We start from the raw sequence: 14202 nt of genomic DNA on the forward strand, positions 1-14202 counted from the left end.
GAGCACAACAGTACAAAACACTGTGTATTGAGCTGGGAGTGGTGCTTTCTTGCAGGTTTGCCGAGTCGAAGGTTCGATGGACTTCTCGTGTGCTCTGGATGGCTGGCAGTCGTGAGTCAGTCAAGTGTCAAGTAAAGTCGGCGGAATAGCGCGAGCTCCGGTGTGGGGAGCAAACCCTTTCTTACAAATCATCGCCGAAGTCGCAACGAACCACTACTTCGGACTGTAGACTGTACAGTTTGTAGTAGGTTCTCGCGTTGAAGCGCTAGCTTCCTGGAAATGCGATGCCAGGCTTTGTGCAAAAGCAGGCCACTACCTTTCTACATGCTTCCATGAGGCGCTTTGTGGAACGAACTAAGACGAGCAAGCACGTAGATCATGTAGATCTACATCATAGAGAGTACATGTAGGAGCGAGCACGTAGTCGTTGCTCTGCATTGGGGTGTCGTAGAAACCAAAAAGATTGAGAACCTGGCTCTCCACCTCACCTCCCCTTTTCGCATCTCCCTTGCCTCTCCCTTGTTTTTGTTGTCGTCGTACGTTTATTCCTTAGTCGCACCCCAACCGGCGTGTATGCTTCCTGAGAATTGTACGACTAGCAGTATAATATTCATTGTTATGAGGAAAAAGGAATGTAACGATTGTTGAGTAGCCGAGGATGCTATGGTGATACATTTACGGAAATTACGTCAAAGTACTGTAAGTCTGGCCTTACACTTTGAGCAAACCAGAGTACGTGGAAGACATAGCGATGGGTGAACCTGAAATCCACAGAAGTAAGTCAGTTGCTACTGGATGCAGGCTAGTCAAAGTGATGAACGAATAATGAATAAACATTTTAACTCTCTGCAGCACATGCTACTGTCTGTAAATCATATCTCTATCTATTCTTTCACTGCTCAGAAGTGCTAAAATAATTGGTGCAAAATGGAGAGTGAAAAAGAAGGCGCAGGTACCACAGTCAGGGGGGGGGGGGGGTGAGGTGCGAGCACAACAGACTAAATACCACCTGTAGTAGAATAGAGCTTGTCCCCAAATGTTTCCACATGAACAAGTAATTAGTTGCTGCTGCTACCTAAAAAAATGGGCTTCAGTATCATGACGTGATGCAGCACCTCCTAAGCTAGTGGCAATAGTAAGCCTGTTCTCACACTCCCTGGCTGTGTAGCCTGCGCCTCCTACATTACCATCCATTTTTACACAAATTGTATCACCTTTGAGCAACACCATGTCCAGTGGGCCAGCAAATGCATCCCCAAGCTAGCACCGACCCCCCCCCCCAGGTTCTCACCTACCTCTTCACGCTTACAGTGCGTTTTTTTATAATAGACTCTGAAAACCTTGAGAACGTACTCAAGGACACTTTTGAGAAAATGTCATGCGAGTTGCGTCACGAAAATCTGCGTGCGAAATTCGAAAAACCAGGTGCGACTCGTGGCATTTCGCCATCTTGTTCAGAGTGTCCTTCGAGCTCCTTGCCTCGTGGCCGGAGGAATCATTTTGTTGCTGACTGCACTGCTCTGTGGCCCTATTTTGCTTTTTCTCGAGTGTCTTTTCGTTCGTGGCAACTTGTTCTCTCGACATGCCACATAATTATAACAAAACGCGAACGGGCCATGGTACATGGTGGTGTCTGTTTTACAATTTTTTGCGAAGACGAGGAGAACAATGGCTGGGCATCGAATTGGTCCCAAGTATTCCATTCGTCATGCTGCTGTTGCGTGTGGCGTCAGCATTTCCACCATGAACAGATGTACCAGGGATGCTGACGGCGAAAATCAGCGTGCTGCGTTGGCCAGTGATGAAGGCAACGAGAGTGACAATCCCCGATGTGAGACTCGTGCCAAGAAACCACTCAACCCTGACGGATTTGCTTTGGACTGTATAAGAAGTAATTTACGGATTCTATGCTGCGAAGGAGGACCCAACACTGGACAAAGTTCCTGCTCGCTGCAGAGAAACCATCGACGATTTTCCAGACATGAGCAAAACTAGCTCTTGGGAAAATGTTGCGTTCCATGGGATTCCAGTGTGGCAAGACCAGAGGTATCACACAAATAATGATGGAACAGCACAGGATTGTGTCATGGCGGCATCGCTACCTGTGAGACATACCTGGATGAGACGTGGGTCAATGCGTATCACACAGGTACTAGGAGGTGGTACGACAATGGTGACAGGAGTGTATAGGCAAGCAACCAAATGAAGCACCATCAGGTAAAGGCAAGCGCGTTATTGTTCTGCATACGGGTGGACGGGACAGATTCGTGAAAAACTGCGCCGATGTGTTCGTGACTGGAGGCCGGCGCCAACGATGATATACGTCGTCGGCTGTCCGAGCACATCTGTTCACTGTGTAATACTGTCGTCACAAGTGCAACACAAAACACGGAATTATTGGGGCCGTTCGTTCCTCGCTGGTCTTCTACTATTCGCACATGTTGACCCAGACACAACTGTGACTTATTTGCATTGTGTGTGTGTGTGTTTGTGTGTTTGTAAAACTGCTCATGCTTCCTTTTTGTTAGTCTCTTTATGGGAGCTGTGTGAATTGCCTTTGTGATTTGTTGTGGTGTTTGAATTTTCACTGCATTCTTTCAGGGATCGAGGGAAGTTTCCTACATGCATGCTGGAATGTTTTGATTTATTGAGCTAATTGCAATTCAGGATTTGAATTATTCAGTACAGTTTGCCACAATAAGTCGTGAAAAGCCACGACTCACTGGTTTCCTACAAAGGTTAGGAGAACTGCAGACAGCAGTGCACAACTGCACAGCCATGTGCATGTACATGTACATGCATGCGCTGTACTACAGTATACCGAAAAAGAAAAAAAAGAATCACGATGAACTGTACTGGATTCGAACTCATGCCGGGCACCATGCAAGTGATGAGCTTTCCTGGCTAAAACTTCCGTTTTAAAAATCAAAATCCACTGAAAACCATTTAAAACCGGATTTCCAGCCGAAACCCGGCCGAATATCTAACTTTGACAATTATTATTATTCCGACTCCCAAACTTAATTTTCTTCGATCCAAGACCCACACAAACTAAGCTGTGAAGAAAAAATTTCAAATTTGGAATGAGAACAAACTAAAAAATCAAAATCGACAATGGTCTGTTATAAAAAAACGCACTGTAGTAACTTTGCGGCTTTGGCCTAGCGCCATACTGGACTATGTTAGTGTATAAAAGGGGGTAATGCAGGCATTCCCTGTATCATATTAGTCACCTTGTGATTGCCAGCTGGGCATGAAACTCCTAGTTGTGATGATGTCGTGTCATCCTTCATTGCAAGGACCTATGTGATTTTTGTGATACTGTAAAACGGGCAACTATTGCCACGTAAAAATGTTTGCGAATTTTGCGAGAGGCACCGAATCTCAAACTTTGAACGACACAAACTCGCGCCGTGTAAAGCTCAAAGAAGTATGTATTCAATATGTACGTATTCAATGTGTATTCAATCGCAAACATTAAACTGCGCAAACCATTCTCAATTTGTAAAACGCAAACATTTATTGTCGCAAACGTTACCCATTTTACAGTATTTTTGATAATAGTGATACGGTAAGTGTGATCCAAATACCCGCTAGTTGGCACCGTTTTATTATGTGCTCCAGCTCTCGATATGCATGGTGAATTTGTTCTGAAAATATCCTAATCCTGTTGTCAACCTCTCGCAAAAGATGTGCATGGTGAATGCGCTACTCGCTTCATATATTGTGGTGAATTATGTTCTTGGTTATCTCTCCGTTCCTTGTAGAGATCTCAGGAGTGGTCTGGCGGTTCACCAGCGCGGTCGCAAGCATCACCTTATTCCCGGGAGTAACCCCAGGAGCAGCCACAGCCAGCGCACCAGCAACGCCATCGGCAGCAACAGCCTTGGTGGACAAGCATGGACAACAGTCAAGCACCAGTGAGTTCTGTAGCAGTAAGTAACCACGGGTGTGTGTGTGATTTGAATCCTGCTTGTGGATCCTTCTTTTGCAAAAGTTTGAACAATCCAATGCTAGATCAAGGTTGTTTGGTGAACTGACAAGGACTCGTCTAGACTGTAGCTTGCGGAATTTCCCTGAACAGACATGACCCTTTAGTCTCTTTTCACCTTTTGTAGCAAGAAGGACCCACGGGTTCGGGGCATAGGAACATGTCCGGCAGGTCGGGCGGCAGCAGGACCAATGTTTCACCAAAAAATAAAATGCAGCAAGCTCTTTATCAGCCATGCGGAGGGTCGAGTCCTACTTATGCGGCACAACCCTCCAGGAAAGGCTCAATCATCTGATGTTCCTGAATATACACACGAATCTGCTGCACAGCTAGTGCCTGAAGAGCACCGCAGGCGAATTTTCACGTGGAAGTGAGCATCGGCTCTCTCATTTCGAGCTGTTTTAAGCGGAATTTCGTCAATTCAAATACTTCCTTCGGCATGTACTTCAGGAGTATGCTAGTATAACCTCAAGTCTTCCATGATATATGAAAAGGTGACGTCGAGACAATCATCTTAATAATGCAATGAATAAAACTATAATTATGCGCACTCACATCACAACCATAGCAACGAAAACGTTCCGGAACACTTTATTTGTTGCTATGGTTGTGATATGAGCGCGCATATAGTATTTTCAAGAGTACATAGCCCCCCCCAGGGGGTTTACATACTCTTGGTTTTATTCTTCCATGATGCCACTGTATTTGCTCATATCAATCCTTTTAAAATCACTCTCTTCACTCAGTAGAGACAGAGTCGAGCTAGCTGTATTCCCGGTGCCGAAAGGTAGGCTCACCACCCCTGTATCAGGGCCGGCGGAGCCGCTCCGGTCGGTCCGGCCATGGCCGGACCAACTTTTCGGCCACCGACGATTTTTTTAGGACGCAGTAACGTAAGTCGTTATGACTGTTGTGATCATCGATTGCATGTACGCGTACTTGCGATCTCGATCTGATCTTGCCGTGTACGTGTACGCTTGAGCCTTGTTGAGGGCTAGCACTATTAGTATTAGCTGTGGCCTAGCGCCTGGGTGTGGGCGGCGCCTGTAGCTGTGGCACGACCTGAAAGCACGTGCCTTGATATGATGGATTCTACATTGTACAAGTAATATTTATTTTGTAGTCTTGAGTTGAGGGTTTTTCGTCGAGTGCTTCAGATTCTTTTACTGAACGAAGTAGTTTTTCAAATTTTCTCGCTGTTTGGTCAGCTTGGCTGCAGTGCATGCTTAGCAGCTATGGCTTCTTCCAGCGAAATATCTGTGCCAGAAGTGCCAGTCCACCCAACCACTTCCTTTGCGTTTCCTCGGCGAGAATTTGGGAAAAAGACAGTGGTGAAGCGCTCTTGTAAGGCGTCACAATTATTTCAAGACATGGTCTTGGTTGACCTACGATCAAAGCAAAGAGAGGTTGTGTTGGGTCACACGTGCGCAAGTGCTGTGCTGGCGAAAAAATTTGGCCGGACCAATCAACAATTGCTTCCGCCGGGCCTGTGTATGGCACCTTCCCCATGTCTAAACCCCAAGACGAAGTGAATACTGCATAATAGTAGTCATACTGGCCAAAGTTAAAAATTATATATATCGCGCCTTGCGCGAGCTAAAAATTCGTCTACTTCAGTAGTCGCTGCACAAAGAGAGATGCATGGAGAGATGCATGGAGAGAGACAGACAGAGACAGACAGACAGAGAAGGAGGACGGGAGGATGGAGAGATGGAGACAGACAGATGGAGACAGACAGTCAGAGATGGAGGATGAAGAGATGAAGGATGGAGAGATGGAGAGATGGAGACAAACAGATGGAAACAGACAGACATAGATGGACAGACAGAGATGGAGAGATGGAGACAGATAGAGACAGACAGATAGAGACAGACAAATATTCTGAATCATTATAAATGTACTCGGATGGAGAGCCAAGGAATATTTATAAAAAGTAAAAAAGGACCAAGAAACTACAAGTTACACTATAATGTCCACTAGCACCACCAGTTACTAAACAATCAGCTCATGCGATAACATTGCACGACACTGACCGACGGTACTGACGTTCTACAACTAACTGGCTACCGGTAACAGCTCTAGCACATCTTGGATGCGCACTCCAACAGCCTTCCAACTTGGAAGGTTCTAAGTTATAGAAGTAACATAAGGAGGGGAAGGTGAGCGCAACCAAGATAAGCAAGAGCTGAAACTGAATAGAATGTACATGTACATGTACATCACATGGTGACAGCTCCCTTCCTTTACTTCTTTTGATAATGTTATTTTCCGTGTTTGGATTCACCCTCCCTTCCTTTACTTCTTTTGATAATGTTATTCTCCGTGGTTGGATTCACCCTCCCTTTCTTGTATTGCCTACGTATTAGTATGTGCCATGAAGTGGAGACGATCAATAAAAAAAAAAATCATATCCACATTATGTACCGGTAATAGAGAATGCTTACATGTATGCTGGTAGATCTACACGTACACGTAAATGTAGTCGTTATGTTCCTCCCCTATTAGTGCTATACTAATATCCAATTATCCAATAGTATAGCCGAACCATACAGACACCAGCAAGGACACTTCCGTCGAGAGATGATATTTTTTTCCGGCAGGGAGCGAAACAGCTGTCTAGAGGCGTGGAGAAAAATATTATCTCTCAATGGAAGTGTCCTTGCTTGTGTCTGTATGGTTCGGCTGAGAGCGCGTGGTTATGATGAGTTGGGAATGCAATAAATTGGAAATATGGCCGAAAGCTCGGTCGCAATATTCAATTGTAAAGTTTAAAGGTACATGTGAAGAAGAGGTTGGTGCGACTTCGGCGATAGTAGGGGGAAGAGTGTGTTGCTCCCTACATGGGAGCTCGCAAAAATTAAATTTACATGTTATAAGAAATTAAAATAAATTAAAAGCTATATGCCCCAATGAAACCTTGTGGTTTGTGATGTATGACGTCACGCTATGTGCCATCCGCCGGATCATTGGTAATCTGCTTCCTACGCCTCTGCACCCCTGTCTTTCCGGGACAGTGCCCTACCCAATAGGTGGTATGTGCATATTAACAGATCTTGCATTGATTCCGTCTCAGTTAGCGTTAAAGACCTTGGATGGATGTGCTGGTTGGATTGAGCAGCATCTGTAGATGTGTTCCAGTGGAGACTTTAGCTAGGCATGTTTGAGTGATTGGAATACTGGGCTACAGTAGCAGAACACTTGTGCAAGTGAAAATTATTTCCCTTTTCGGGTTTCTGAATCACTGTGCTCTTTTACGGTGTCATTGACAAAAGCTGGCAATGTATTCTGTATTTTCTTTGCGATATTCCTGATGATGTGCTCTCGTTGAAGCAGACAAACAAATCCACTGCAGACTTCCAATTCTCGTTGGCAGTGGCTGGGCAACTAAAGCAGCAGCAGCAACAACATCAGCAGCCGCAACAGCAGCAGCAGCCGCAACAACAGCAGCAGCCGCAACAACAGCAGCAGCCGCCACAACAGCAGCAGCCGCAACAGCAGCAGCAGCAGCCACAACAGCAGCAGCCGCAACAGCAGCAGCAGCCGCAACAACAGCAGCAGCCGCAACAACCTCCTCCACCGCCGGCAACGACTGGCAGCAGTCTACACCAGTCACAGTATGGTAACACGACAACGGCATCCTCCCTCAGTGGACCTAGTGGCGCAGCAGTAAACGCTGATACGAGCTCTCCGTACTATCGCCCTGGCAACAGACCTTTGGAGCATGGTTACGCATCTTACTCTGGATCTTTGGTGAAGGCACTGTCCGGACACCGGAGCATTGTGAGTAAACATGCACACACACACACACACATGACATGCATGCACGCATACACACACATATACACACACGTACATCGTGCTGTCTTAATGTCTGTTGTTCTCGTAGCCATGGCTGACAGTTCAATCCCATTTTAAGCTCGGAGTTGCACTGATGAGGCATCATTGGCCGAAACAGTCTGGCTTTCTGCATCATTTAGTATTTCGCTCCTCGATTTCGATCTTGTAGAGCACTCGCAATAGGACGCACTTGCACTGGTTAGCTTTATGCTTTGCGCGCTGCTTCTAGCAGTTTGAGCACTCTCAGCGCTAGTACATCAAGCTGTCCTAATGTCTGTGGTTCTCGTAGCCATGGCTGACAGTTCAATCCTATTTTAAGCTCGGAGTATCACTGATGAGGCCTCATTGGCCGAAACAGTCTGGCTGTCTGCATCATTGAGTATACACACATATATAGACCGTTGACAAATACCTCCACTCGTTAGTGACCACACCATCAACAGCATCGAATTCCAATAAATTTGCTTTGACTCAATAAATACCACTGCACATTTCCATGTTGGACTGCACTTTTCCCTAAAAAGGAGTATTTTATAAACAGTATTTATTGGCCAATATGGCATTTTTGTGATACATGTATGTCTGAGATAATAGTGATATGGTAAGTATGACCCAAATACCCGCTATTTGGCACCGTTTTAATGTGTGCTCCAGCTCTCTATGTGCATGGCGAATTTGTTCAGAAAATATCCTCATCATCCTGTTAATAACCTCTCGCAAAAGATGTGCATGGTGAATGCGCAACTCGCTTCATTTATTGTGTTGAATCCTGTTCTTGGTGATCTCTCCGTTCCTTGTAGAGACTTCCGGCGCGGTGTGGCGGTTCGCCACCGCCGTTGCAAGCACCACCTGAATCCTGGGAGCAACCCCAGGAGCAGCCAGAGCTAGCGCACCAGCAACGCCATCAGCAGCAACAGCAGCAATTGCCTTCCTGGACTAGCATGGACCCCAGTCAAGCACCAGTGAGTTTTTTTTAGCAAGATGCACCCACGGGTGTGTTTGTGTGATCTCTGGTAGCCTAATCGGTAGGGCACTGTCCCGGAAAGATAGGGGTTCTGGGTATGAATCCCGCTCGTAGATCCTTCTTTTGCAACAGTTTGAGCAATCCGATGCTGGAGCAAGGTTTTTTGTTGAACTGACAATGAAACATCTAGACTGTAGCTTAGGGAATTTCCCGGAACGTGTATGATCCTTATTTAAGTCCCTACCTAAACTCAAACACTTAAAATACGGTGTCTTTGCTGCGCCATGTTGAGTCCTGCTCAAGGCAGACCAACTCTTCGAAAGATGAGAATGAATCATCAGTAAAACGCAATGGTTTTTAAAGGGAAGCTGGCTGCAACGGCGGCTTGAAAGGTGACATGGGAATGTGTTATGCGCAAGGCGCCAGAGGTACAGCAGTGCAGGGCCTAGGGTGCGAACAGTAGCACTAGCAGCCTGAGTGCCAAGACCCATGCAGGGAAAGGTACTATAATATCACCACATGCCCCCTCGGCTTAAGTGCGACTTGGGAGCACTAACACAAAGAAAATCCTGAAACTGAAATTCGACAATCACAGCGTAGCGCACAAGCAACAAGGAATAAGCAAGAGAAGCATGCCCAGTCAATCTATGCACGTGGCCGGAGGAACCGTCTGTTCCGCCAGAAGCTGGACCCCGTCGCCGTCTGCACCGTGTAGCTCCGTGCTCTTTTCGTGCATTTTGTGACCGTTCCTTCCATATCCCAGCGTTTTGAAGACTGGTTCTGGATCCATACCTTATCGCCTACGTGCAGAGGGGGCAGAGGTTTGCCAAGCTGGGATGAGACCTGCTGGGGAGCGCTGCGGCTGTGGGCAGCGTACTGCTGCAGATTTGCAGGAAGTGTGGGAACCTTGGTCCTCGTTGGCCTTCCAAACAGCAGCTGGGCCGGGCTTGCTCCTCCTGCACCCGGCGTGTTACGCCACTCCAGCAACCCTTCTCTGAAGGCACTGCTGTTATAGGCGTCACCTTTGCCAATTTTCATTAACAAGTGCTTCATGGCCTTGACCGCCGCCTCAGCCGCGCCATTTGACTGAGGATTGTACGGGCTGCTGGGGTCGTGGCAAATGTTCCACTCTGAGCAGAACGAAGCGAAAGCTGAAGATCTGAATTGCGGCCCACCATCCGTCGTGAGGCGCGTAGGAACGCCAACGTCCGACATCCACTGAACGAGATGTTTGATGACGTTAGACGTGGTAGCCGACCTCCCACAGCGCCCAACAAATGGCCAGCCGGAAAACTTGTCGGTGAGAACCAGGTACTCAAAGCCGCCTAGGGAGAAGAGGTCAGCCGCTGCATCTTCGAACGGTCTGGACGGACGGCTGTCAGAGAGGAGCGGCTCAGAAGGCTGGGAGGGGAGCAGCGTGACGCAGGATCTGCAGGTCTGGACGACGTTCTTAACGTCATTGGAGATCTGGGGCCAGTACACTGCTTGCCGGGCCCTGCGGAGTGTGCAGGTCTGTCCCTGATGAGAAGCGTGAAGTTGCTCCAGCTTGGTCTGGTGTAACCTTCTGGGAACGACAATACGGTGGCCCAACAACACTATGCCGTCCTCGACCGACAGATCATGCCGAACCTGCCAGTACGGGTGCAGATCGAGGTCCAGAGCAGCCTTGTCCACCGGAAAGCCGTTCTTAACCGCGTTCAGCAGCTTGAGGTATTCCGGGTCCGTCGAGCCCTCCGCCCGCACCTTCGTAATGCCAAGGTCGGGGAGGACTGTATGGCCTGTTTCCTCGTCCTCTTGCGACAGCTGACGGAGAACACAGTAGCAGTGCTCGATTTCTTCCTCACCAGCTTCATCGTCAGGGTCTGGTGCACTTACTGGGTGTCTCGACAGGCAATCTGCGACCTTGTGATCGGCACCCGGTCTCCACTGAGCCACGAACCGAAAAGGCGTCAGCTTCTCCCGTAGTCGCACGATTCGTGGAGACGTCAACTCATCCAGCGTCTTAGCATTTAGGATAGGAATGAGCGGCTTGTGATCGACAAGCAGCTCGAAATCAGCACCGGCCAGGAACAGTCTAGCCTTGTGGACTGCCCAGACTACCGCCAGCAGTTCAATCTCCGTTGCAGAGTACCTGGCCTCGGTCTCAGTGACGTGCCGTGAAGCACATTGCACTAGACGCCACCGCCCGTCCACTTGCTGCTGCCACAGTGCCATGCCGAGACCGTTTGACTGCGAGGCGTCTGTCTCGAGACGAAGCGGCTGTGCAGGGTCGAAGGTAGCCAACACTCGAGGGCTTACGAGCTCCTCTAGTATAGCTGTAAATGCCTGCTGCTGCGGATCCTCCCAGATAAACTCATTCTTTGGAGAGAGCAGAGAGCGGATCGGGGATAGAAGCTCCGCTAGTCGCGGCGTGAACGCGTCGAACTGCTGCACGAGTCCACAGAAGGATCGGATATCAGTGCGGTTGGTAGGGATTGGAAAGTTGTGTAGATCCTCCACCAAGCTACGATCAGGACTGTAGCCGTCCGGCGTCACCACGAATCCGCAGTACGATGCTCTGGGTGCCGCAAAGGCGAATTTGCGGTGGTTCAGTGTGATTTGGTTCTCCGAGCAAAGCTTGAGCACATTGCGAACCCTCTGGGTGTGCGCCTCAAGCTCAGTGTCGTACACGATGACATCCTCTACCACTTTCTGAAGATTCGAAAACCCGGCGAACACTTCGTCTCCTCTCCGGTTGTGTTCGTCACCTGCCGACACCAAGCCCATGACGTTCCGCTTGACACGGTAGGCACCCCATGGCGTCATGAACGTTGTGAGCCTGGTGCTATCGTCGTCGAGGGGTACCTGCCAGTAGCCATGGCGAGAATCTAGGGTGGTGAAGTACTGCATCCCCATTCGGATCGACGCGACGACTTCCCGAGGTACTCGGGTTGGGTATGCCGGCCTCTTGACCCATTTATTTAGACCCGTCAGGTCCACCGTGATGCGCGGCTCACTGGAATTCTTCTTAGGGACCACCGCCAGTGGGTGTCACCAAGTGTATGCTTCGCCGACAGGCACCTTCTCAATGACGCCCTTGCCCACCATGTCGGACAGCTGGTTCTGCACAGCGTCCCGCCACCTGAATGGGATGGAGCGAGCGCGATACAGGCGGCATGGCGACGTGCCGTTGATGAGCTCGATGCGCATCGGCTCACCGCTCACGGGCTTGAGCGGGGTATCACAGAACACTTCTGGAAAGTCTTCCAGCAAGGTACGTCGGATTTCCTCAGCCGCCGTCGACGCAGTACCTACTGACGTGTCTGCGACTTCGGATGCTTGCTTCCGAAGGATGGAGATGTTTGCCACGCTTTGTGCCCTTAGACGGGAGTGAGGCCATCCATCCTCGAGAAGCCGCAACTTCATGCACGTGTCCTTGCTGAGCAGAGGTGTCTTCAGCTGCCGGAATACGTGCAGAGTCGACCCGGCAGTAGTGTCGCTCGAAAACAACTGAGCCTCGAGCTTGCCAATGGAAGACAAAGCTGTGCCGTTAGCTGCCTTGACATCAGCTGTGTCCGGCACTAGATTCATCCCGAGGCTTGGGTCGATACCATCCAGGTCGGTAAGACTGGTGGCGTCTACATCCGCGCCCGTGTCCGGCAGCCACCCGATAGCGCATGACGATCCTCCCTGGAGATGTTTGCCACGCTTTGTGCCCTTAGACGGGAGTGAGGCCATCCATCCTCGAGAAGCCGCAACTTCATGCACGTGTCCTTGCTGAGCAGAGGTGTCTTCAGCTGCCGGAATACGTGCAGAGTCGACACGGCAGTAGTGTCGCTCAAAGACAACTGAGCCTCGAACTTGCCCATGGAATCCAAAGCTGTGCCGTTAGCTGCCTTGACATCAGCTGTGTCCGGCACTAGATTCATCCTGAGGCTTGGGTCGATACCATCCAGGTCGGTAAGACGGATGGCATCTACATCCGCGCCCGTGTCCGGCAGCCACCCGATAGCGCATGACGATCCTCCCTGGATCGCGACGCCAACCGTCACCAGCTTGTTCCAAGAAGGACCAGCCTGGTTGACAAACAGCGAGTCGACAGACGTCGTTCCTGGTGAGGGCGAGGTCCGCTGTCGACAAACCCTAGCAAAGTGACCCACCTTGAGGCACAAGCGGCATGTCTGGTTACAGGCCTTGCATTGGCCCTTGGAGTGAGTCTCCCCACAAAACCTGCACTTGCCTACGGCCCTGCCTCTGGCTGTCTTGAGGTGGATGGTGGCGGGCCACTGCCGGCAGGCTGGCTTGACTGCGCCATTGTGAGCCTAAGCAGAATCTGCTGCTGCTGGCTGAGGGATCGGACGATAGACTGCAGCAGGCTTCCTTCTTCTTGAGTCCCTGGGTGCATCCGCTCTGTCAACCCGTCGTTGGTTGCTCCTGCTTCCTCAGCATTTGCCTTGACAGAGGTTCGTGTCTTTCGCTGCGCCATGTTGTGTCCTGCTCAAGGCAGACCAACTCTTCGAAAGATGAGAATGAATCATCAGTAAAACGCAATGGCGTTTAAAGGGAAGCTGGCTGCAAAGGCGGCTTGAAAGGTGACATGGGAATGTGTTATGCGCAAGGCGCCAGAGGTACAGCAGTGCAGGGCCTAGGGTGTGAACAGTAGAACTAGCAGCCTGAGTGCCAAGACCCATGCAGGGAAAGGTACTATAATATCACCACACAAACGTATCTCACAATATTCACCAAATTTTCGGGCATGACAGATCATCAGGTTGAACACAGTTTTGACTTCAGTTTAACTAGCCATGCTACTATTACTAAGGATGACTTTTCATTGCTTGAACTTTTAAGGGAGCATGTCTGAGAAAACCAGAACATTTGTGCAAGTCGATCTCTCAGGTTTCGCCCACTAAAAAATATTGCAGGTAGGTTTGCTTTGGGGTGTAGATCGACATTCCAAAGCCCGCGCAAAATCTTTTGAAGGAAACCATGAAATTGGCATACTGTACCTCTCAATATTGGCCCAATATTGGAACGATTTATAGGTCTATACACGGGCCACGGCACAGCATAGAAGAACAAGCTACGAACAAACTCCATCAAGCCAACATTACCTCACCTTAGAAGAGTTCTTGGGGCAGCACCACTTAGCCACGCCAGCATCCCAGAAGACGAGGGCCATCATCCCTTGGTGCCACAAATAATCGTCTTGAAAATAGCCAAATGAGCCGAGCCAAGCTAAAAGGTGGCTTAGGCATAATAATAATAATAATAATAATAATAACAGCTCGCATGTACTCCATGGGTGAGATCACCCATGGGGCTAACGCATCTGTCGGCAAAAGAGTTAGAGAAAACGAGAAACACATGACATACACACCTTCTTCATTCTGTTATTGCAGGGAAAAACTACCTCGATTCCACCATGAGC

General features: G+C 49.1%; 1 protein-coding gene across 1 annotated transcript in view; it reads left to right on the top strand.

The window, feature by feature from the left end:
* The window catches only part of LOC135815053 (uncharacterized), a 39365-nt gene that overhangs the window by 3691 nt on the left and 21472 nt on the right, over positions 1 to 14202 (top strand). The window contains exons 2-4 of the mRNA XM_065328287.1: positions 3768 to 3935; positions 7325 to 7771; positions 8629 to 8790. Of these exons, the coding sequence (XP_065184359.1) occupies positions 3900 to 3935; positions 7325 to 7771; positions 8629 to 8790 (645 nt within the window). The 5' untranslated portion in view covers positions 3768 to 3899. The remainder of the gene's footprint in view (positions 1 to 3767; positions 3936 to 7324; positions 7772 to 8628; positions 8791 to 14202) is intronic.

The sequence above is a fragment of the Sycon ciliatum genome, chromosome 1, assembly GCF_964019385.1.
Source record: "Sycon ciliatum chromosome 1, ocSycCili1.1, whole genome shotgun sequence".
In the NCBI taxonomy this organism is placed as follows: domain Eukaryota; kingdom Metazoa; phylum Porifera; class Calcarea; order Leucosolenida; family Sycettidae; genus Sycon; species Sycon ciliatum.